Raw genomic sequence first — 22541 nt, forward strand, 5'->3', positions numbered from 1 at the left:
TCATCTTACGGTTTACTTAATGAAATTTATTTCATTAATGATTATAATATGTACATTGCTCTACTACCAAATTTATGTAACAATACTATAATAAGTTAAAATATTTCTCAGTATTAAATATTGAAGTCATTGGTAAGAGGATAGAGACCCTTACCAACAAAGGGATCCAGTCAGCGGCGTATCCAGGGTTGCATAGCAGAGGGGGCAGCCTACCAGTATACTTCTTTCCACTTCTTTTTTTCCTATTTGCATCATTTCTCTTTGTCTGTGCCTTAGGTTTGTCATTGGCTCGACCCCCACTGTTGTCCCGCTGGATACGCCACTGACTCCCAAGGTCACAGATACAATCATGGATCGATTGTTTGTCAGTACTGTCCTGAAATTAATGGAAACAACACATTTTAGATTGAAAGTGTGCAGCGGGAGTCCTTATGGCAGAATCTTTGCCATCATCTACACATACTTTCAAGCTCTAAATTGATTAAATTTCCATTTGTAATTGAACTATACAAAGATTCATGTATTATACCTGTGTTTTTCTTGTAAAGAATTCTATCGTCTGCTATGAATAGTGTATAATCAAAATTTATGTTTTGCAATAAACTAGAGTTTTCTATTTATATGAATAACACAATATAAAGTAACTCAAAACAAAGAAGTGAGCAAGTACATATATCATGTTAGTGGCCTCGAATGTACACAAACTTGACGTACTGTTCTGGTTCCAGTATGTACGTCACTACATTGCTTTCAATATAATTATCTTTCAGCATCCATTAAGGATCTAATAGATCTTCCTGGAGTTACGGTAAGGCAGAAGAACATACAGAAAAACAGATGACTGGACTGAATGCAAGTATCTGAAATGTTAAGATCGAATACTGGCCAATGAATCAAGATATGACACCTTTATGATAGACTAATGGAGTGTGATGCTGTGTCAACAGAAATATTTCTTAAAGTAAATAAATAAATTAATTAATTAACACAAATTTTTAATTTTTGATGATGTTTCTGTGCATGACTCACACAGTTTTGTTCTTATTGTAATCCATACAATGTAACTGTTATCAGATTCACTGCATTAAAAACAACTCAAAGAGCACATAAGTGGTCTTTTTTTTTTTTTACACTTTGTCCAAAACATTCAGCAACTCGTAATTCAACTAAAATCTTGAAGATTTCACCTCTGACCTAATAGGAAGGCTGTAGTTTCATGATTTTAATAGGTTTAAAACCGCTCGATAAACAGTATCTAAATTACTTGAATTATCATAAATTGTGATTGGCTGATGCATCATAATCTGATGTCTTCTGGTTCTGTGGAAGTTTAGCCACTTCTAATAGATTGAAAGTAAGTTTGTTTATATGGAATTATTTCACAAGTTACAAATGACATGGCTATTTCAGATGCACTTTTAATTTGGCAGGTAGTTTGGAGTCCTTTATCAAAAATGAATTAATTACAGAATCACACGTATATCCTGGTAAAAATAACTGGTTACTTCTGCAACTATCCAACTGTTTATAGTTTCATGCCTTCATTTATGGTTAATCATAATTCAGTAAACTATTCTTTTTGACAATAGTATATTTAGTTAATTTATTTTTAACAATTATTCATATATATATATATATATATATATATATATATATATATATATATATATATATATATGACAGTATTATGATGTCAATATAATGGAAGGAAACATTCCACGTGGGAAAAATTATATATAAAAACAAAGATGAGGTGACTTACCGAACAAAAGCGCTGGCAGGTCGATAGACACACAAACAAACACAAACATACACACAAAATTCAAGCTTTCGCAACAAACTGTTGCCTCATCAGGAAAGAGGGAAGGAGAGGGGAAGACGAAAGGAAGTGGGTTTTAAGGGAGAGGGTAAGGAGTCATTCCAATCCCGGGAGCGGAAAGACTTACCTTAGGGGGAAAAAAGGACAGGTATACACTCGCACACACGCACATATCCATCCACACATACAGACACAAGCAGACATATTTAAAGACCAAATATGTCTGCTTGTGTCTGTATGTGTGGATGGATATGTGCGTGTGTGCGAGTGTATACCTGTCCTTTTTTCCCCCTAAGGTAAGTCTTTCCGCTCCCGGGATTGGAATGACTCCTTACCCTCTCCCTTAAAACCCACTTCCTTTCGTCTTCCCCTCTCCTTCCCTCTTTCCTGATGAGGCAACAGTTTGTTGCGAAAGCTTGAATTTTGTGTGTATGTTTGTGTTTGTTTGTGTGTCTATCGACCTGCCAGCGCTTTTGTTCGGTAAGTCACCTCATCTTTGTTTTTATATACAGTATTATGATGAATCTAATTAAAGAATTACCATAAAATGGAGGACACCAATATTGTGATCAGGAACAGACACTAGAGCTAAGTCTTAAGGTTTTTGTTATTGATAATCATTATTAATATAGATGCAATAGCATAATTATTGCAATGTTTTATATATTTTGATGATTATAATCTAAAAAATTAAGTTGATCATGGTATGGTCTCAGTGTAATAATAATGGAATAATGAAGGCACTCTCTGTAAGCACAAATGCTCGTTTATGTGCAAACACATGTACCTATCCACCACTTATCCTCTGACCTACCTACTTTCTCTCTCTCTCTCTCTCTCTCTCTCTCTCTCTCTCTCCCCCCCCCCCCCCCCCACACCACACACACACTTACACACACACTCACACACACACACACACACACACACACACACACACACACACACACACACACACACACACAGAGAGAGAGAGAGAGAGAGAGAGTTGTTGTTCCTGGCTAAGTGGCTTGACTTGCTCGTAAATTAAAGACTTCCAGGCTATAACTCAAAATGGGTTAACCACTGTTGCTTACCACTTCCATTCATCATGTTGCTAGTCCTGCTAGTGGGTGATGGTTAAATACTTGCAACAAACATGTATGTCAAATGCAAGTAAGAATTGAAGCATTTTGCTTGGTGGTATGGAGCCGGATTTTCAGTCTACAAGAAATATAGGTAGTGGAATTAACCTGTAGTGATGTATCAGAACATCAGCAGATACGTGAATTTTTTATGGGCTCCGTAGCCCCAGTGCTTAGAAAATATATCTCTGTGTGTGTGTGTGTGTGTGTTTTTAATACCTATTCCACAAAATTTTTCTAGGTGCAATTCTCCAATAAACCACACACTATTAATTATTTTTATGGTTTCTTTTCAAAACAAATGTAGTGACTATCAAACATCAGAGTGCCATCCCAAATATGGTATGCATATGAAAAAAAAGACTATTAGTTCAATACAATTAATTGCTGTATCTTTTCTTACCTTAGTTGAAAATCCACGATCACAAACTGTGCACTTGAAGGGCCTTTCTTTGGTATGACTCCTGTAGTGAATCTCAAGGGCAGAATTACATGCAAAAGTCTTGAAACAAATATTGCATGTGGTGTTTCCTGGCCGCACTGTAATGGAAAAATTTGTGTGGAGAAATCACAAATGTAAAGCAAAGTTTCTAAAGGGTTGACAAGAATAGATTGTTCACACATACTGTTTCTTACATACTCCCATGATAAAAAAGAAAAAAACTACATGCAATAAGTTCTTTGTCATCATCAATAACCAGCTGATTTATTTTTGTAACAATATCTAGCTACAAGTGAATTTTCATGTATAAAATATCGATTCTACTTGAACTAGTAAATCAATAAGATTGATTTCCTTCGGGTAAAAATATAAATACCATATATGAAATGGTCAAACCCACAAGTTACAATTGTGGTTGCAACATTAAATCCTAATCTTCCTTCCTTCCTCCTTCACTTCACTTCACTTCCTTATGAAGGGAAGAAAATCCCACACAGTATTTTGTCGAAGGAAGGTCTTACATCTACATATTCTTTGTACAGTTTTCTGTATCCTTTAAAGCCGAGTTCTTTCTTTCCACTATCTTAAATGTACTTGTTCTCCCTCAAACACTTTTTAAAAATTTTGAACTTCTATTGTGGTAAAGAAGATATTACATCTTGTTTTAAGGATGCTACCTACTCTCATAATGCTATTAATACTGCTGTTTGTCTGCTGTCACAACAGTCACTTTTCAACTGTGACATGCATGTCACATATGGCTATTTCGGAATTGACACCTGTAAACCATTTGAGCCCCAGAATCAGGGGCGATTTTCTGTGTGTGTGTGTGTGTGTGTGTGTGTGTGTATGTGTGTGTGTGTGTGTGTGTGTGTGTGGGTGAGTGGGTGGGTGGGTACGCGCACGCGTGCGCACTCTCATCAAGAAAATATGTTCAGTAGTTGAGGCTCAGTAATCAACTTTATGTTCATATATTGTAGCAGCTGTTCAATGCATCTTCCATATAGTGAATGGCCTTTGTTTTTTTCCCTTACTGTTGCTTATAAACTATTTATGTGGAAATAATGTAATCAGGCTGTGAAAAATTTGTCCATTTGTTTGTAGGAGTGACTACTTTTTATGTGTGACCTATATATTTTTACTAACATGTGATAATAATCCAGTGAAGATTTCCTGTTGAAGTGTAGATATCTGTTCTGCGCCATTCTACAGATATTGATGACAGAACTTTTCAGTCAATAGATATGAAAAGGTAACTGCCTATATACTATAGTTCTGTATGTAGTGATTAAGGAAAACAGGAGTGGACAACACTATGAACACAATCTGAAGGCACACACCATGTGCAGCATAACAAGAAATAGTAAATTGGAGGAAGAGTCTTGTTTCTTTTTTTTACCAGTTTTACAGTATGTGTTATTTTCTAATGAATACTGTAAGAAAAACTTCTGATTATGAAAGCTTGAAATTTTGAGAATTTATCATGTTATTGTTGACTGCCTTACTAAATGTTAACTAAGTAATGATAGTCATTTGCAGTTGAATTGTACAATCTTATTTATGATTTTTCAGATGTTATATTGTCTTCTACATTTTGTGTCTGATTTTGTGGTAGAGCTCAGTAACTGCATTATCACAATTCAGACAAAGTAGAACATTAGGTGTAATGTAATCAATGCTAAATGAATGTTCTTCAGCATTATGTGTCAAGCAGAATGAATATATTTCAATTCACAATAGCATAAATGCTCATATATACTTGTGTATGACATAAGATGGAACTGTATCTGGCATACATACAACAGTTTTAGATAGAATAAATTCTTGACTTTTTGCCTCAGAACACTGAAGTATTATGTTATGTAATAATGCAAAGCTCTCAGCAGAGAGATCTGCACATTTTGTGATTGTTGTCTTCTTACCAATATAAGACTATGTTAATAACTGAATCATTCATTCATTTCCTATAATGTAGAAAATTTTCACAGTGACTACAGCAAATACACACATCTTTTAGGAAATAGCCATGGAACATTTAAGTGGAATAACAAATATTTCAAGTACAGTTTGGCTAGTAGAATATAAGTATAAACTTCCTAGATTAAAGCTATGTAGAGTTGCTACTTTCAATATTAGGAGAAGAACATTATTTGACACGGTGTCTGACAGTACGTAAGATTTTCCACAAAGTCAATAGCACTATGATACTAAGACTTAAAATTGTTTAAATACCAAATGAATAGGAGAAGAAACAAAAAGAAAAAAAAATTATATAAAAATCAGGCGTATTGTCATTGATGGTATTTGTTAATGCACAAATTTATATTTGTTACTCTTCTTGTGGTTTGGTGTTTCATTCTTTCATGAGCTTTAACAGAAGCAAATGCAAAAAACCAATTCAATGGCTTACTCTAAAATACCTTACAATACTTTTATAACTATTATCAGTTATTTTTCCATACTTAAAATTAGATGCTATGCTCATGTGAGAGACTGTAAGAAATGAGAACTGAAATAAGGTAATGTTGGTTCATGGCTTTTTACCACTGATTTAGTTACACAAGACCTAATTTCTAACATATTATCTTAAGCAAGCTAATAATGTCGGTGCCAAATATTGCAATTTGCAAAAAGTTTTTTTTTTAAATTTAATTTAATTTTTTTTTTAAATTCCAGAAATAAGTCAATGAAATAGAAATTAGACTGTTCACTTTATTTGTTACATTCAGAAGAAAGCTTACATAAATATTTATCTAGCTTTGACAATAGATCAGCTGTTGTCTAGGAATAGTTGTATTTCCTTGGGGTTATTAGGATTCCCATGCCATAAACTGAATGCAGTGAGACAGACATAGCATGCAAATCCAATTGTGAGTAGTTCAATCAAAATACATTTGTTAGGCACATTGTCACATTTCATTTCTGAATTGGGAAATTTAAATTCAAATAATAAATACCTGCATATACCTGTAAGAAGTAGTCCCTTTAAAGTTCATTAGTAAGAAGTGAATAGAACATATTAGATAGGGCTAATGCTTTTTTCCGTATTCTTAAATGACAGATGATTTTCTGGATATGGAACCATGTAATCTCAAAAAAATATTGGTACTCTCATGCTTTTCCTCTGAATCAGCAAAAGAACTAGGAATGGAGCTGCAGAAAATAAGTACTCTCTGTTCAGGTGTCCTTCCATTCCTTGTGACTTCACCTTTAAGATGTTTATAATCACCTTTTCTTTCAAGCACATGTTTCTTATCCTATGTTTTACATTGTATTAACATTGTATTTCAATATTCATACAGAAGACATATTGTTTCAAATGTGCATTTTCTGCCCTTGAGAACTGTTTGCAGTTTCATGCTTATGTTCATGTGTTACATCAATAGTATTTATGTTACAGATTTAGGAACTATAGTCAAACTTACTATTGATGTGAGAATCTAGAAACGAGTAGGGTATTTTGTCTCGAAGTGAAGGTGCCAGCGGATGAAATGGAAATCTGCTTCGACCATTGAACTCTGAATCTGAAAGATAAGTGGACTTCATCTTATGATTTTTGTATAGTTTGCATTTTCTGTACAAAGTTTTTTCCTCTTCATGCAGTGAGAAAGAGTTAAAATCTGAAAGAAATATAATTAATTGTACTATCTAAAAAAGATTATGTATGTGACAAAATAAATGTCACAATTAGTGCAGAGCTATTTTTGATATGCTGTAAGTGAAGCTTTCTTTCTCCGACAAAAAATGTAGACATAATTAACAAAATGATACTGTCCTGTATTGCTTATAAGTGTTTGTTATAATATGAGTTTGGAGTAATAGTAGTAGATTTATAGGTGCCATCTAAAACATTGTTACAATTTATTTTGCATCTGATACACATACTTGTCAACTGACTCTGCAGTGCTAATTAAAATAATAACTTCATTGAATGTGCATGCATGGCTGTCTCCAGTGTTTTGCGACCTCAGGTCTTGTAGGCTATTTTTTTTTTTAGGGTCATCATTTCATAGGCTGACAGTATTCTGCTTAACTTGGAAAAAAAGGTAATAGGTGAAAAAGGACTCTACCAGCAAATGTTTTGTGAGGATGTATTTGAGGTAAGACAATCAATGCTTTCAGGTAAATAGTTGGCCAAAAGAGACTGCTTTTTTGTTTTGGAAGTTAGGTGTCATGGCCAGTTTCATAGAGAATTGAATTACTTCTTATTCAGACATATAGATATTTTCCAAGGTCACCAGTTTTATAGCCCCATGCACTGGCAGTGATTGAGTGTTTGGTGAAAGAATATGCCAGTCTCCTCATATTGGGAAATGTGTCACTGTGCAGCCAACAGAGATTTAAGTTCAATTATTTGCTTACTGGGTCATCTTAGCTGTGACAGATTAGAGGAATAGTAATTATACTTAATTAACTCTGACATTTTTAGAGCATATCTGTTGAAATCCAACTGAATTGGTATAGATACTTTATTTGTCTGAAGTAACTGGTATTCAGAATTCCATAGTCGCTTTCGTATATCAACATGTGTACAGCCTTTCCTTCTTATCTTGTTCGGTAAGTTCCCTGGACATGGGTTTCTGGATGACTTTTTTGAACTCTCCCCATTTCCTAAACTTCATCAGCCCCTTTCCTTCGCTTCTCCTTCTTCCCCTTCAACCCTTCTGCCAGAAGAAGGAGCCACTGGATCTGAAAGCTTGTACATTTCTTTAATCATATGTACAGGGTGTACATAAAGTCTAGGAACGCTTTCAATTATTTATTGCACAAGCAACAAACATTGTACAGATATCATACATATGCCATTTTGAAGAGAAATGCTGAAAGTCTTTTTTTCATGTATACTGCCACAGCCTAGTTTGGTAATTTGGTGATAGCCAGTGCTAATCACAAACATGGCAAGTTCAGGTACAGAGCGAGCTTTCTGTGTGTAGTTTGGCAAAAACAAGTGTGCTGCAGCTGTTCAACAGATGTTTAGAACCAAGTATGGTAAGAAGCCATCAACAAGGAAGGCCATTTACCACTAGCACAACAAATTCGTTACAATGGGTTGCTTGTGCCCAGCAAGGAGAAGCGGACATCCCAGTGTGAGTGAAGTGAATGTGGAGCATGTACGAGAGACATTCATAAGGAGTCCAAAGAAAATGGTGTGTTGTCCATCTCTTGAACCTGAAATGGCCCCAGTGACACTGTGGAAAGTCCTGCAACAGAAGCTGTCTATGAAACCATTCAAATTGGAGCTAGTGCAGAAGCTTAATGATGACAACAAAGACAAGCGTTTTGAGTTTTGTTCGCAGTTGAAATGATTGAATGAGGATGAGGATGGCATTCTTGATTGTTCGTTGAATTCTGTTGAATCTGGGGTACAAAGCATCCACATGAATGCATTGAATTTGAGTGTGATTCCCCAAAAATAAATGTTTTTTGTGCCTTGTCACGTCGAAAACTGTAAGGGACATTCTTCTTCACTGAGAGCACTGTCACTGGATATTCCTACTTGGACATGTTGCAGAATGGCTGATGCCTCAAATTCAATCGGACTCTCCATTCATCTTTCAGCAGCATGGGGCTCCACCCCATGTTCATTGTGAAGTTCGTGGGTACCTGAACATGGAGCTGCCACATTGATGGATCGGCCATGCTACAGAAGGGGACAGCTGTTTCATGAAATGGCATCCCCGGTCACCAGATCTCACTCTGTGTGACTCTTTTCTGTGGGGACACATTAAGGATCCGGCGTATGTATTGCCTCTACCACGTGATGTAGCAGAGCTCCGGGAGAGAATACGGGAAGCAGCTGTCACAGTCGGCAATGCCATGCTGGGATGGGTATGGCAAGAATTTGATTACCATATTGACGTCTGCTGGGTCACTCATGGTTCACATATTGAATGTTTGTAAAAAAGACTTTCAGAGTTTCTCTTCATAATGCAATATGTATGACATCTCCACATTGTTTAGTTCTTGTGCAATAAATAACTGAAAGTGTTCCTGAAGTTTATGTGCACCCTGTATTTTCTCCAGCCACTGCTTGGTGAAGCAATGTCTCATGCTCAAAGAAACGTATTGAACAGGAGACACAGAACTGGTAATAACCTACTCAATAGTTTTCAGTGACAGATTTCTTTGATATCCAAAAGGGAAACACTTTTCCATTAATACACAGATTGTTTCACACAGACACAGACACACACACATACACACACACACACACACACACACACACTCTCACAGAATTCTGTTGTCAGGCCCTGTTGTAATTATGACAACGCATACCATTTTTGTCCAACTACAACAACAGCTGTGAGAAACTGGTACATTCAAAACTAGGGGATTTCACTGTAGTGTTCCTTGGACATGCTGTACTCTTGACTTTTGACACGATGTCCTGTGTCATGTAGAAGAAAACTGACAATCAGTAATTGAAACTTTGCCAATGCCATGGGCTCCCTGTAGATTAGATGGGTCAGTTCGCCTATGCTGTGTGTGTGTGTGTGTGTGTGTGTGTGTGTGTGTGTGTGTGTGTGTGTGTGTGTGTGTGTGTGTATACCATGAAGTGGGAGATTTGAAATCGATCTGATCTTCAAACTTATCCAAATGTTACATTTGTAGACATGTTACTTATTGAAACTCTTATCTACTAAGTACCCTATACAACCCCTAAAAGCTTGTAATAGAAATTGTGAAACACCATGTACACCAAACACATACTTTGATATTATTAAAATTATTGTGGAAGACACATTTTCAGACTTACTTTGCAGTGAGCTTGAGAAACAGCATCTGAATGAATTACTTTGTAAGTGTTCTTTTTGAGTTAGTTCACAGCTCTGGGAGCAGATACTACTGACACACTGGCTTGATCTGCCAAATGGTGCAACAATTTTCATGGACTTCCTTCCAAGGCATCTAGTGTGGCTAAAACTGATATGCCACCTGCCAGAGTCTGACTAATGGTGTAGAACATCATCAGCAAATGGAGCCGGCCTCACTGGTATTGATTCATATGCAATGCTGTACACAGAACATGTGTTGTATTTGAAACTTCTAGTATTTATATCACTAAATTTGCCTCATTGGAGCTACTAATTTAGGGCCGGAAAGAGAATAGTTCCAGCTGAAAAAAACAAAGTTGATGTCCATTTGTCAAAGGTTAACAGAGCTGCAAAAACAAGCTGTTTCTCAAGTTCATAACACATTATCAATATTTATAGTTTTTTAAGACACTAGAGATGAAAAATTTATTCACTTGTGATCTATCTTTATATACACTGCCTGAAATGGGAAGTGTTACACCATGAATATATTGACTAAATGCCATTGAAATGGTACTCCAGTATTTCCTCCTGGATATGTTGGTTAAAACTTTGTCCTTATGCAATTCTGTTTTAAGCACACAAAAAAGGCATTCCTACAAATGAACGATGATGTGAGTACACAACAGCTATTGGGCATGTCTAACACTACTGAACTTTTTAGGTGGAGATCGCAATAGAGATTCCTAGAGGGCATTGACAAGCTGTGTATTGCCATCTTTTGGTCTTTTGAGAATAGCTAAATCATTGGCAGGAGGGAGCATCACACCAAAAGATTGCACATACAGTTGGCTGCAGTACAATGATTGCAGGATGAAAGATGATCAGAAGGACTCAGGCCAACGGTGTGGCAAGAAGGGTAGGTACAGGTCCTTCTAGAAGGACTATGCTTCACATGGATCATAAGATTGTTCAGCTGACTCTGACAGACAGACAGATTATAACAGCTGAAAACTGGACATAGGTTACAGGCAGAGTGCCACCACAAACTGTTAGGAGAGACCACAAACCATTAGGAGCCTATTGCTGAGTGCTGGATTGAGATCTCATGTTGCCAAGATCATTTACTGCTAGAACCGTACCAAAGGCAACAGAGACCTGCATGGTATAGAGTCAGTGTAAAGAGGAACATTGAGTGGATTTTCATGATACTCAGTGAAGAGTCTGGCTTTTGTTTGTGGCATATGGACTTTCAACCAGTGAAAAGGTCACTAGAAGCAGTGATTCTTGAGACCCACACCCCTGTAACTCTCGGAATCATAGTGTGCAGAGCTGTTGGGTGTAACACTAGTACTGATTTGATAATTTTCAAAGAGAGGCTAGGTACTTGCCAGTGTGTGGCAGGAATAGTAAACCTTGTCATTCCCCTCATGATCAAATTGTATATTCCAGTAGAATAATACAAGAACCCACAATGCAGTTCATACCACAAACACCTTGAAGAATGAGTGGGTCCTTAACTAACGTGCCTGGTACCCTCGATTTTTACCAATATGGCATGTGTGGGATGCAATGAGCAGTAATATACTACCATAGCAACCTCCAGTCAATATTTTTGATGAACTGACATAGCATATGTTTCTGGCATGTTAAGAAATTCCCCCTGATGATATTTGGAGGCTGTCTACTCCAATGCTACAATGAATACAACATTGGTTCATGCACATAGCTGTCACACATCACACTGATGTTGGTGATGGACATCGGTTACAAATGGAATGAATGTTTCATCATTTTGTACCTGTTATGTTTGGACAAGAAGAGAATAGAAGCTTTCGAAATGTGATGCTACAGAAGAATGCTGAAGATTAGATGGGTAGATCACATAACTGATGATGAAGTATTGAATAGAATTGGGGAGAAGAGGAGTATGTGGCACAACTTGACAAAAAGAAGGGACCGGTTAGTAGGACATGTTCTGAGGCATCAAGGGATCACAAATTTAGCATTGGAGGGCAGCGTGAAGGGTAAAAATTGTAGAGGGAGACCAAGAGATGAATACACTAAGCAGATTCAGAAGGATGTGGGTTGCAGTAAGTACTGGGAGATGAAGAAGCTTGCACAGGATAGAGTAGCATGGAGAGCTGCATCAAACCAGTCTCAGGACTGAAGACCCCAACAACAACAACAACATATGTGATTAACTTTTCCACCAGTTTGACATGTACCACACTAGTGTTCCATGAAGTAACAATTTCCATTTCCTAATGCGTAAATCCACAACCAGTCATGTATTTAAGTGCAAATATGACCCTTAGAGAGCAGTAGCACTGCATCTGAAATTCTTTGCTTACCTGCCCCAAGGCCAATGGGACTGAATGCAGTCGATGTGAGCACAGAGGACGTCAAGGCACTGCCAATGGGTCCAGGTGGTAGTAAGCCGAAGCCCGAGAAAGCACCAGGTGGTGGTGGGGGTAGTGGCGCTGCAGTTGGCCCCGAGGCTGATGTCGGCGGGCCGGGAGAGGGTGTCGGAGCGCCCACAGAGGAAGAGCGTGGCGTTAGGTCGAGGGCGCCACTCAGTGAGCCACCAGACTCCGATGCCGAGGGGCTGGCTGCGGCGCTGGGGCCAGCAGGGGCACCAGCACTGGGAGACGGAGAGCGGTCACCGTTTAGGGGTGGCGCCGAGCCCGGTGTGGCCGCTGGTGGCGAGCACTTGGCCGCCGAAAGCTGTGACGCCATTGTCGTGATGGTGCGCACCTGGTTCTCAAGTGCCGCCAGGGACGTGCAGAAAATTTGTGGTGACGGTTGTTGCTGCAAGGCAGACGTGCAAGCCTGTGGTTGCTGTTGATGTTGCTGCTGCTGCTGTTGTTGCTGTTGCTGTTGCCCTCCACCACCGCTGCTACTCGAGTTGTCGTCATCGGGATAGTCGGGCTTTTCCTCTTTGAGTTCCCCGTGTGCAGACCCTGCCGGGAGCTTAGTGTGGTGCTGCGCAGGTGGTAGGTGAATGCCCGGCGGCGGCAGCGGTGGGAAGGCCTGCAGAAAGGAGACGGGACCAGGAAAGGGAGGCCCAGGGGTCGCGGCCGCTGCAGGGAAGTCTTTCACTTCTGCAGCTTGTATCTGTTCCGGGGTCAGATCTGTTGGTTCTCCCGTATGTAGCCTGATGTGCTGCTGTAGTACCAGCGCATTAGTGAACTTCTTGTGGCAGACGGGGCACTGGTGCAGCACTCTCGCCGGTGGCTTGGCACGGTGCACGCCCATGTGCGTCTTGAGGTTGCCCTTGGTGGTGAACGCGCGGCCACATATCTTGCACTTGAACGGCCTTTCACCGGTATGTGTGCGGTAGTGCATCTGCAGTGCACTCTTGCATGAGAGGACGCGGTGGCAGATGACACACTGGTTGGGGTCCGTCAGTTTGTGCTCGATGTTGTCGACTAGCTGCTGCAGCTTGGATGTCTCCGACGTTTTGGTGATCTCGATGAGAGACTCCCACGAGTTGTCGTTGCTACCCGGCCGTGGGAGGAGACTGGTATAGATGGCTGGGTCCTTGGCAGGGTCGATGGCAACTGCACTACCGGAAGACGTCGAGCTCGGCGGTGAGAGCCTGCTGGAGGTGCCGGCACCCTTGCTCGACAGGTTTTCTGGCTGGTCCTGCAGGCTGTTCTCCTCGTCCTGGCTGTTGTATTTACTGTCCAGACTGTCGTCGTACGGCGAAGACGACGGGAACCTGGCGGACATATCGACATCTTCAGGTTCCTCGGGAGGTTCCCGTTTCGGACTGAGGCGACCTTCGCAGTCGTCTTCCTCTTGCCGCCGCTGCGTCGACGCGGCATCGTCCATCTCTTCCTGTTTGACGAATGGCGGCTCCTCGTTGCCGTCGTGTTGTTGCTGCTGTTGTTGCTGCTGCTGTTCTTGCGGTCGCGGTTGTTGCTGCTGCTGTTGCATCGGGGGAGGGGGAGACTGCCTGGGTGGCTGAGGTTTCGACAAGTTCTCGGGCGCATCCTGCTCCGCTGGCGCGATGCGCGGTAGCGGTCCGGGCGCGAAAAGGGCGTGCGGCGGCAGTAGGGGAGGTGGGGGCAACGGCAGCAGGTCGTGCGGCGGCACGGCGTGCGGCGGCGGCGCCGGCTGCTGCTGCGGCGGCGGCGGCTGTGGAGGTCTGTAGAGCGGAAAGCTGAACGGACTCTGCGGGGGCGGAACTGGCGGCACGGGCGGCGGCGGCTGCTGTCCGTGCGGCGACAGGCTCTGCCCCAGTTGCGCCAGCAGTGGTGGATGGTACTTGTCCAGGTGCTCTGGCACCGGGTTCGGATTCATTTTTATGTGTGGGAATTTGGCCGAGTGCCTCTGGAAGTGCACCTTGAGGTTACCCTTGGTGGTGAAGCGGCTGCCGCACACGTTGCATTTGAACGGCCGCTCTCCCGTGTGCGACCTGATGTGTATCTGCAGCGCCGAATCGCTGCCGAAGACCTTGCCGCAGTAGCGGCAGCGGTGCTTGAAGAATGGCTCGTTGCGGCCCGACTTGGAGTCGTACGGCGAGAGCGAGCTGGACTTGCCGCCGGCGCCGCCCTTGCGGAAGGCAAGCTCGTCTGCCAGGTTGTTGGCCAGCAGTCCCTGGCTTGCGTTCTCCAGCACCTCTTGCGCTCGCCGCTGTAGCATCTCCAGGGTGTTGGGTTCGTTGAGTGGCGGCGGCTCCGGGTTGGTGATGATAGACGCCGCCAGCGATGACGAGATGGAGCACGGCAGTAGTTGTTGGGGGACCTGCGCCGGCGGCTGCCCCTGCTGTGGCTGCAGCTGCGAGTGGAGCTGCTGCTGCTGCTGGGGAACCGCCTGTGGAGGCGGGGGCGGCGGTGGAGGAGACGGACCCGCCACCTGCGTTTTACATTTATTGCCTTGTTATATGTAGAACACAAGTTACTGGAAAATATTATTGTGAGAGCAACTGAACATTTACGGTTGTGAAATAAAACTTGTTTTGTTCATACAAGACATCTCCTAAACAACAGATGCGGGTGAATAAATGTATCCCGTCTTCCTAGATTTGCGAAAGGCGTTGGACACCACCACATCGCCGCCTAGTAACAAAATGGAGCTTCTTCGCATATATATGGTTGGCTCGACGATCGTTTGACAAATAGAACCCAGTACGTTATGAATGTTCCGCAGAAACGAAACTGACATCAGCTGTGCCCCAAAGAAAAGTAATGGGACCTCTAATGTCCTCAGTATACGTGCACGATTAATCAGAAAGGATCAGCAGATTTGTTCAAATGTGTGTGAAATCTTATGGGACTTAACTACTAAGGTCATCAGTCCCTAAGCTTACACACTAGATAATCTAAATTATCCTAAGGACAAACACACACACCCGTGCCCGAGGGAGGACTCGAACCTCCGCCGGGACCAGCCGCACAGCCCATGACTGCAGCGGCTTAGACTCAGCAGAATTGTAAGATTGTTTACTAACGATGCTTTTATGTACAGGAAAGTAACGTCGTCGGAGAATTGCGAAAAGACTTGAATAATATTTTCATTCGGTTTATTGAATGGCAGCTCTCTTTAAATGTGTGTAAATGTAAGATAATGCCAATAACAAAGGGAAGGAGGCCCATAGTATGTGAAGAATAGTAGTGAATACCTTGACCTCGTCAGGTCGTTTAAATATTTAGGGGTAGCACTAAGAAGCGATATGAACACGTAAATTCAATATTAGCGATGCGAATGGAAGACTTAGATTTGTTGTAAGGGTTCTGAGAAAAAGCACTGCATCAGGATAGGAAATAGCGTACAAACTAGTGCGACAGTTCCAGCGTATTGTTCTAGTATTTGGAGTCGTTAACAAGTTGCGTGACAACATACATCGAGGGAATCAGCGAATTCTGAGACGCGCTGCTAGGATCATAACAGGTGTCAGTATAGCCCATACGAAAGTGTACCAGAGATGCGCGGGGAACGTAAATGAGAATTCTTGGAATAAAAATGATGGAATTATGGGGAAACTCTGTTGGGTAAATTTAGACAACCTTCATTCGAAGGAGACTGTGCGACCATTTTTCTCTTACCGTTGTACATCACGTGTATGTATCATAATAAGATAAATATTAGGACACGTAAAGCGGCACATAGTAAGCTTTTCCTTGCAATAAGCAAATGGAATACAAAAGAAAATTGGTAGGATTGGCATGTTATGCCCTCCCGTCGGGCACTGCACAGTGGCTTACGGAGCGTACTGTAAATGATTTACTGCGTGGAAGACATTCGCGAGTCATGCTGAGGAGATCAAGACTGCGTAAACAATGTAAAGGACAAGTTGGTTGTTTTGGGAAATTGCGTGGGAAAACTTTGGATAAGGTCTCATAAATAATATTTTCAATTATATACAACGTGAATTTTTTGTTCAGGTAAGTCATTGTTTTCCAATATATCTACAGTAACCACATATTTTTAAAATGGAACGTTCTACTCAAAATTTTATTTCTAAAAACTCATCAATGGTTACTTAAGGGGAGCCGGAGGTGGTCAAATCCAAAAAATTACGATTTTTTTTTTCTGCCGAAAATTAATTGGAACATTCCTCTTTACTGAAAACTTTGAAATATTGTTCTACTCGCCCTAGATGTGGAGTTATTACCATTTTCCCCCACGCCTGCAGAGGAAATGGGCGGCCGCTGAATGCATCTAACACCCTCTCGTGACTTCCTGGCGAACTGCTTGGGATTTTCTCGGCCTGTTACGCTTACAGCGCCTTATGTTACGCATACACCGAGTGTGCAAGGGTTGGCTACATTGTTTTCTGTGACAAATATTACCCGTATTTCCTTACAGCTTACTCCTATTTTCCTCAGAATTTCGAACATCTTGCTCTATTTAATATTGTCGTACGCTTTTGTTCTAGTTACGATGCCACGTTGTAGTAAACGTGTATATAAGAAGAAGAACGTAGGGAAAAGAAAATAACACTAATACCAAGTTGCGATACTACAATGAATAAGAGCGCGGAACATTGTCTCTTTGCAGTTTACCGTTTCCAATTAGTTCAGTGTTGCGCCTGTTGTTGGTAGTATTATAGTTCTTGTGTAAAGCGGGTAATATGCAGTATGTACAATAATCAGGAGGGAACAATAAAACCAATTTTTCATGACTTAGCACAGCCAGAATTGTTACACAAATGTCTACACGGAAAGACGCAGAATCCTAATGAGAGCGTAAACAATTTGATTTGGAAAGTGATTCCTAAAAGAGTGTTTGTAAGCATAAAAACACTGCACTTTGGCATTTATGATGCAATAGCGACCTACAACCAAGGGAACAGTGTGAAGCGTGAAGTTCTGAAGGCATTAGGATTTACAGCTGGGGTGAACACTGTACGAGCACTAGGAAATATTGACAGAGAAAGGATAAGAGGAGCAGAAAGAAGAGAAAGGCATATGACGTATGATGGAACAACAGGCCAGAAAAGAAGACAGAAGAGGAAGCTTTTGGAGGATGAAGAAGAAGACCCTGATAATCCATCCTATAGTGCAGGAATGTATTGAGAAACTTTGATAGCCATTTCCCGTAAATTAGAATTTTTCGAATATAAGGAACATTTTCTCAAAATCCACTCAAGCTAGAGAGATGAAATTTTTATACAGCACTCCTAGTGCTCAAACTTACATTGTAACACAGCCATTTGGCAATATGTTCAGTAGTTTCATTTCAGTTTAATTATAAAGCAATTATTTGTAAAAAAATTTGGGTCATTAATAAAAAAAATAATTGGAAGGAAACTAGAAAAGATACTCCAAAATCCCTCTGTCATAACTGCAATACTAAACCACTCTATACGTAAAAAAAAAATTCAAATTTTTCTATTTGGTAGTTTATTCATAAATGTTCCTCAAACTTAGTGATTTTAACATGGGCAGCATAGGCACCTCCTGCTCCCCTTAAAAATGTTTACTTGCAGACTAAGTGCACGTAACATGGGTTAGCATTAACTTACCACTGTTTACTTGCTGGGCGAATTGACGAAGCTGTATTGTGAAACCTCTCACAAATACAAATTTAAAAGGTCCGAATTGTTTCTGTGTTTGGTACTAAGATCTGCGTTAACAATTGCTTCAGTAATAGAAAGTATAACAACCTCTTAAGATTAATCTATGGTTCAGCATGATAAAAAAATAATTATCGCAAGAACCTTATTACAGCACGTAAGGATGGACCTTAACATTTCTATCATTTACGTAAAGTATGTTAAGGAACACAACGAAACATTGGTTACTTGCTTAAATACGTACTCACATTTACCTTATTAGCAAAAACTTTTGAAATGCATTGGTGTTCACAGACTTACTGTGGATTTTTATCTGTGTTTCAGTTATCCACAGCATCATCATATTTGTGCAAATCGCTCCTGAAAAACATTTTCCTGGAACGAACGCCATATTCATTACTGCTACTGCATCCATGTTTTTGTCACTTGCACACATACTGACAAAGTTGCCGTTAGCAAGTATCGGAAATTTGAGCTAGAGTTATCACATCGCTGTTTATTGCGGAACTATCAGCTAATATGAATGAACACACTATTTTCCATGTTTTACCTGCAAGAACTTTCTTTCTCGTCGACCGTCCTTTATCATTGTTTACAGCCGAGGTCTTCAGTTCACTCCGGATGTAGGGGCTTTGATCTCACCGTTATTTTCCAATTTTCCAATTTCGTCCATTTTCATTCTTTCACTAATGAATTGCGTTCTCTTCTTGCGAGTACTTACAGAGTGTAATTTAGCAGTATCTTATCACATGCTGGGATGAATCAGCACCAAGGGACCAGGAGAGGGCTTTCTTTCAACATACTCTGTTCACAGCGTTCTTATGTATTGTGTGATCCCCCAGAACGAGCCATTGTTACAAAAATTCGCACGACTTGTCCTTCGGTCCACGCACAACAGCAAGGACTAAAAACGAACGTCTGTAACAGGTAATATTATTTTGATGCTTCAAAAGCTACCTTTTTTAACTTCCTTATAATGACCGATTTTCAGCCCGGTTTGTTCTGTTAAGTTCATCTTCAGTTGTCGAAGCTTATCTGCACTAAAAGCAAACAATAGCTACAATGTCGTCAGAGAACTGGAGATGGTTCAAGTAAGATCCATTAACACGAAATCCTTCCCGTTTTCCCCACCCGAAGTGCTTTAGAGGGACTGAAATTTAAATCCTTCACCTCCAGCCTCCTGAATGCGAATTCAATCTGTCGTTCTGTTACCAAACTTGCAGTTCTCTGCAATGTACAAAAGGCGCAGACCTTAGACTGCTATTCTGCATGTGACAGTTGTATCAGCATACTTAATGTTGAAGACAGTCGTATGATGTTTTCTAGTGTTACAGCTGTTTCAATGTTCTTTCTCTTTTTCTATCGGGCAATCGACCTTAAGGGCAATTGCACCTTCAAGTCTGGATCTGTTTTATCCATTTACTCCTTCATTTGCCAACATGTTTTCTTTATGTCTTTATTGTGGCTTATTGGGCTGTGAATTTATTATTAAATGTTTCCCAGATGTTCTCCTCGGTGATCTACGATTTCCGAAAATATACAGTTGAATTTTCCAGTCTAATACGAAGGCATGCTGAAAAGTAATGCCTCAGAATGTTTTTTCTGTTCTCAATATTGGTTGAGTTATGTACTTATTACTTGGTCAAAGTTCCGCTTCACTGACGCCAAGTTGCAACCATCTGCTACTAGAGATCTCCGAATTGTATCGCGTAACATAGCTGTGTGTAACGTACTACGTCGGTGCGTGAGAAACAACTTTCTGTAAACGAGTTTTTAACAGCAAAAACGTACCTCCAACTGAAATTCGTAGAAGAATGAAAGCTATGTATGGTGATGAGTGTATCGACATCAGTAATGTGCGACCTTGGGCTATATAAGTGCTCTTAATGAAGGAAACGGTGATGCTAACTTCAGCGTATGTGACTGAGCTCAGAGTGGACGACCACGTACGAAAACTGAGGAGTCTCATTGGAACCGGGCTGATAAACTCTGAGAAAACCGTCGCACTCACCGTGCACTCAGTTTTCTGTACTGTAGATCTGCAATGACGACCTGCACATGCTCTAGTGAGCTGTGCCTGCGTTATCCGACAATTTTCTCTGGTGAAATCATCAACTCGATTCCGACGAGTTTGATCGGTTGCCGCATGCGGTCGTCCACCCCGAGCTCTGTCACACACGTTGAGGTTCCACCGTTTCCTTCGTTACGAGCACGAACAACCCAACGTCGCACATTATTGATGTAGATACAGTGATCACAGTACGCAGCTTTCATTTTTCTATGGATTTCAATTGGAGGCATGTTTTCTGCGGTTGGAAGCTAGATTATAGCATGCTGTTTCTCGCGCACCGACAGATACGCTACACACCGCTGTGTTACAGCCTACAACTCGGAGACCTCTAGCGGCAGAGGATTGAAACTTGCGTCAGCGAAGCTAGAAAATCGACCGAGGAGTATGCACTACATGTAATACCCCAGCCAATATTGAAAACAGAATAAAAAGTTCAGAGGCCTTACTTTCCAGCACGCCTTCACATCTGCTCTTTGAAGACTGATACACAGGAGCCCATGAACTTGGATCGGTGCTTTGAAAGGAAATTGGGCAGGTTCAGGTCTTCGGAGATATCAGTGCGGGGGCCTCTCATGGGAAAGAACCGCTGACAGATTTCGCTGAGGAAACGAAAATTTGTGATCTGAAGTTTTCCCGGCGTATTTCTAACTTGTAAAACTCTCTAGCGCCCACCTGGGTCGCACAAGCATTGCATCAGTCGGCAGAAACCACCTGAAGATGGGAACAAGTCAGTTGCTAAAATATCTTGGAGAACTTACGACGTCACGCGATCGGACCTCCGAGAATTCTACAACTAGAAAGGATAACAGCCCGTTGAATAAACAAATAACGAGGAATTTTTTGTGGTTATAATTTATGTATGGAAACCATTGTGGAAATGTAGACAGAAGCTGACCTTGAGCTGCTGCTTGGCGGCTGGCGGAGAGGCGGGCAGTGACTGCGTGCTGGGAGGCGTCGATTGCTGCGTCTGTGCTAGCGGGGGGTGCTGCTGCTGGGCCGGTAGAGGCAGCGCCAGCGGGGGCGGAGGGCTGGCGCCGGGGGCGGAGGAGGGCCCCGGGGGCGGCGCGGACTGCGCGGACACCGGAGGTGGGCTCGCGAGCGCCACCGCCTCCTTAGGGCAGCGCGTGATCTGCAGCTGCTGCTGCAGCTGCTGGATCAACGATAGTTGCATCACCTGCGGTGCGAATACACGGCTTTTGTCAGATGCTGTGCCACTTTGCTGTCTCGACGTATTGCTTGTGCAACAGATGAACCGCTGGGGCTGCGAAACTTTTGGTGAGCGAGATGCTTGTATTTCATGGCGCGATCGATACATAGAAAAAGGTTAGCTTAGCTAATCAACAAGCGCTTTTGACTGTACTAAAGTATATTATGCATCAACTGTTCATCTGTGCACAAAATTAGTGGTAGTTGCAAGTAAACAAACAAGAAACACATTCAATATCATAGTAAATGTGAAACTACACATGGTTGTCGCAGTGCATGTTCTGCAATCCTAGCAGGTTATATATGTCTGTCGGATCCATGGTCGCACCTGAGCCTATATCTATTGTGGGTGACATTCTACCAGAAATTGAAGGAATGAATGAGAGAAAGAAAATTAGAACTTAACGGGCCGCCGGCGTCGAGGTCAGCAGAGAAAGAGCAAAAGCTCGGCGTCTGAATTGATTGACCACGCTGCACAGCTCGACTAAATACTTATAACAGTTTTTGGGAAAAAATATCTTCTGCACGGTTTGGAAACGTGGCATATAAATAATGACAGGATGGAACGCGCCTGGAGGGCTCCGTTTGCAGTGTGCTGGTCGTAAAAGACAGTTATCGGTGTTCGAGTTTCGTTCTGCAAGCGTCTTTACAGGACCGAAATTTATCCCTGTATCGAACAAGCTGTGCCTGAACCATTCACCGGACAGCTTTTCGCTCAGTGATATGCTGATTCAGCATGGAGTTTTCTGAATTCTGTAAAAGATGTTTTGGTAAGTATTTATTTGCCCTTTAGTGTGACAAAACAATTCGTTACACGAAAGTAAAACACAAATTACTAACAGGTAATTCGATTTATGAGGCAAAAGTCTGTGGTGGACAATAAAATGATAAACTCAGGGCAATTTTTTCAGCGCGGTAGGGGAGAGAGTAGAGTCAGACTCCTACAGTTCACTGCTACAGCTGCTGCGAGATATCTCAAGTTCTGGTGGTAGGTAGCTGAAGACTTTGCTTCTGAGACAGAGCGATGACGATCAGTCATTACTGCGTAACACCTGGTGCAGTCATACCTTGCCACAGCCACACACAAAGCACACCCATTGC

At 41.4% G+C, this 22541-nt stretch overlaps 1 protein-coding gene across 5 annotated transcripts in view; it reads right to left on the reverse strand.

Moving 5' to 3' along the window:
- LOC124797809 (homeotic protein spalt-major-like) overlaps positions 1 to 22541 on the reverse strand; it is a 545966-nt gene that overhangs the window by 15717 nt on the left and 507708 nt on the right. For 3 of the 5 annotated variants that reach the window (XM_047260831.1, XM_047260829.1, XM_047260833.1), the window contains 5 exons: positions 21130 to 21408; positions 12492 to 15000; positions 6808 to 6906; positions 3344 to 3480; positions 155 to 376 (listed from right to left, as the gene is read on the reverse strand). In XM_047260831.1, coding sequence (XP_047116787.1) covers positions 155 to 376; positions 3344 to 3480; positions 6808 to 6906; positions 12492 to 15000; positions 21130 to 21408 — 3246 coding nt within the window. The remainder of the gene's footprint in view (positions 1 to 154; positions 377 to 3343; positions 3481 to 6807; positions 6907 to 12491; positions 15001 to 21129; positions 21409 to 22541) is intronic. The other 2 variants (XM_047260830.1, XM_047260832.1) reach the window with 2 other exon arrangements.

The sequence above is a fragment of the Schistocerca piceifrons genome, chromosome 5 (genome assembly GCF_021461385.2).
Source record: "Schistocerca piceifrons isolate TAMUIC-IGC-003096 chromosome 5, iqSchPice1.1, whole genome shotgun sequence".
Lineage (NCBI taxonomy): Eukaryota > Metazoa > Arthropoda > Insecta > Orthoptera > Acrididae > Schistocerca > Schistocerca piceifrons.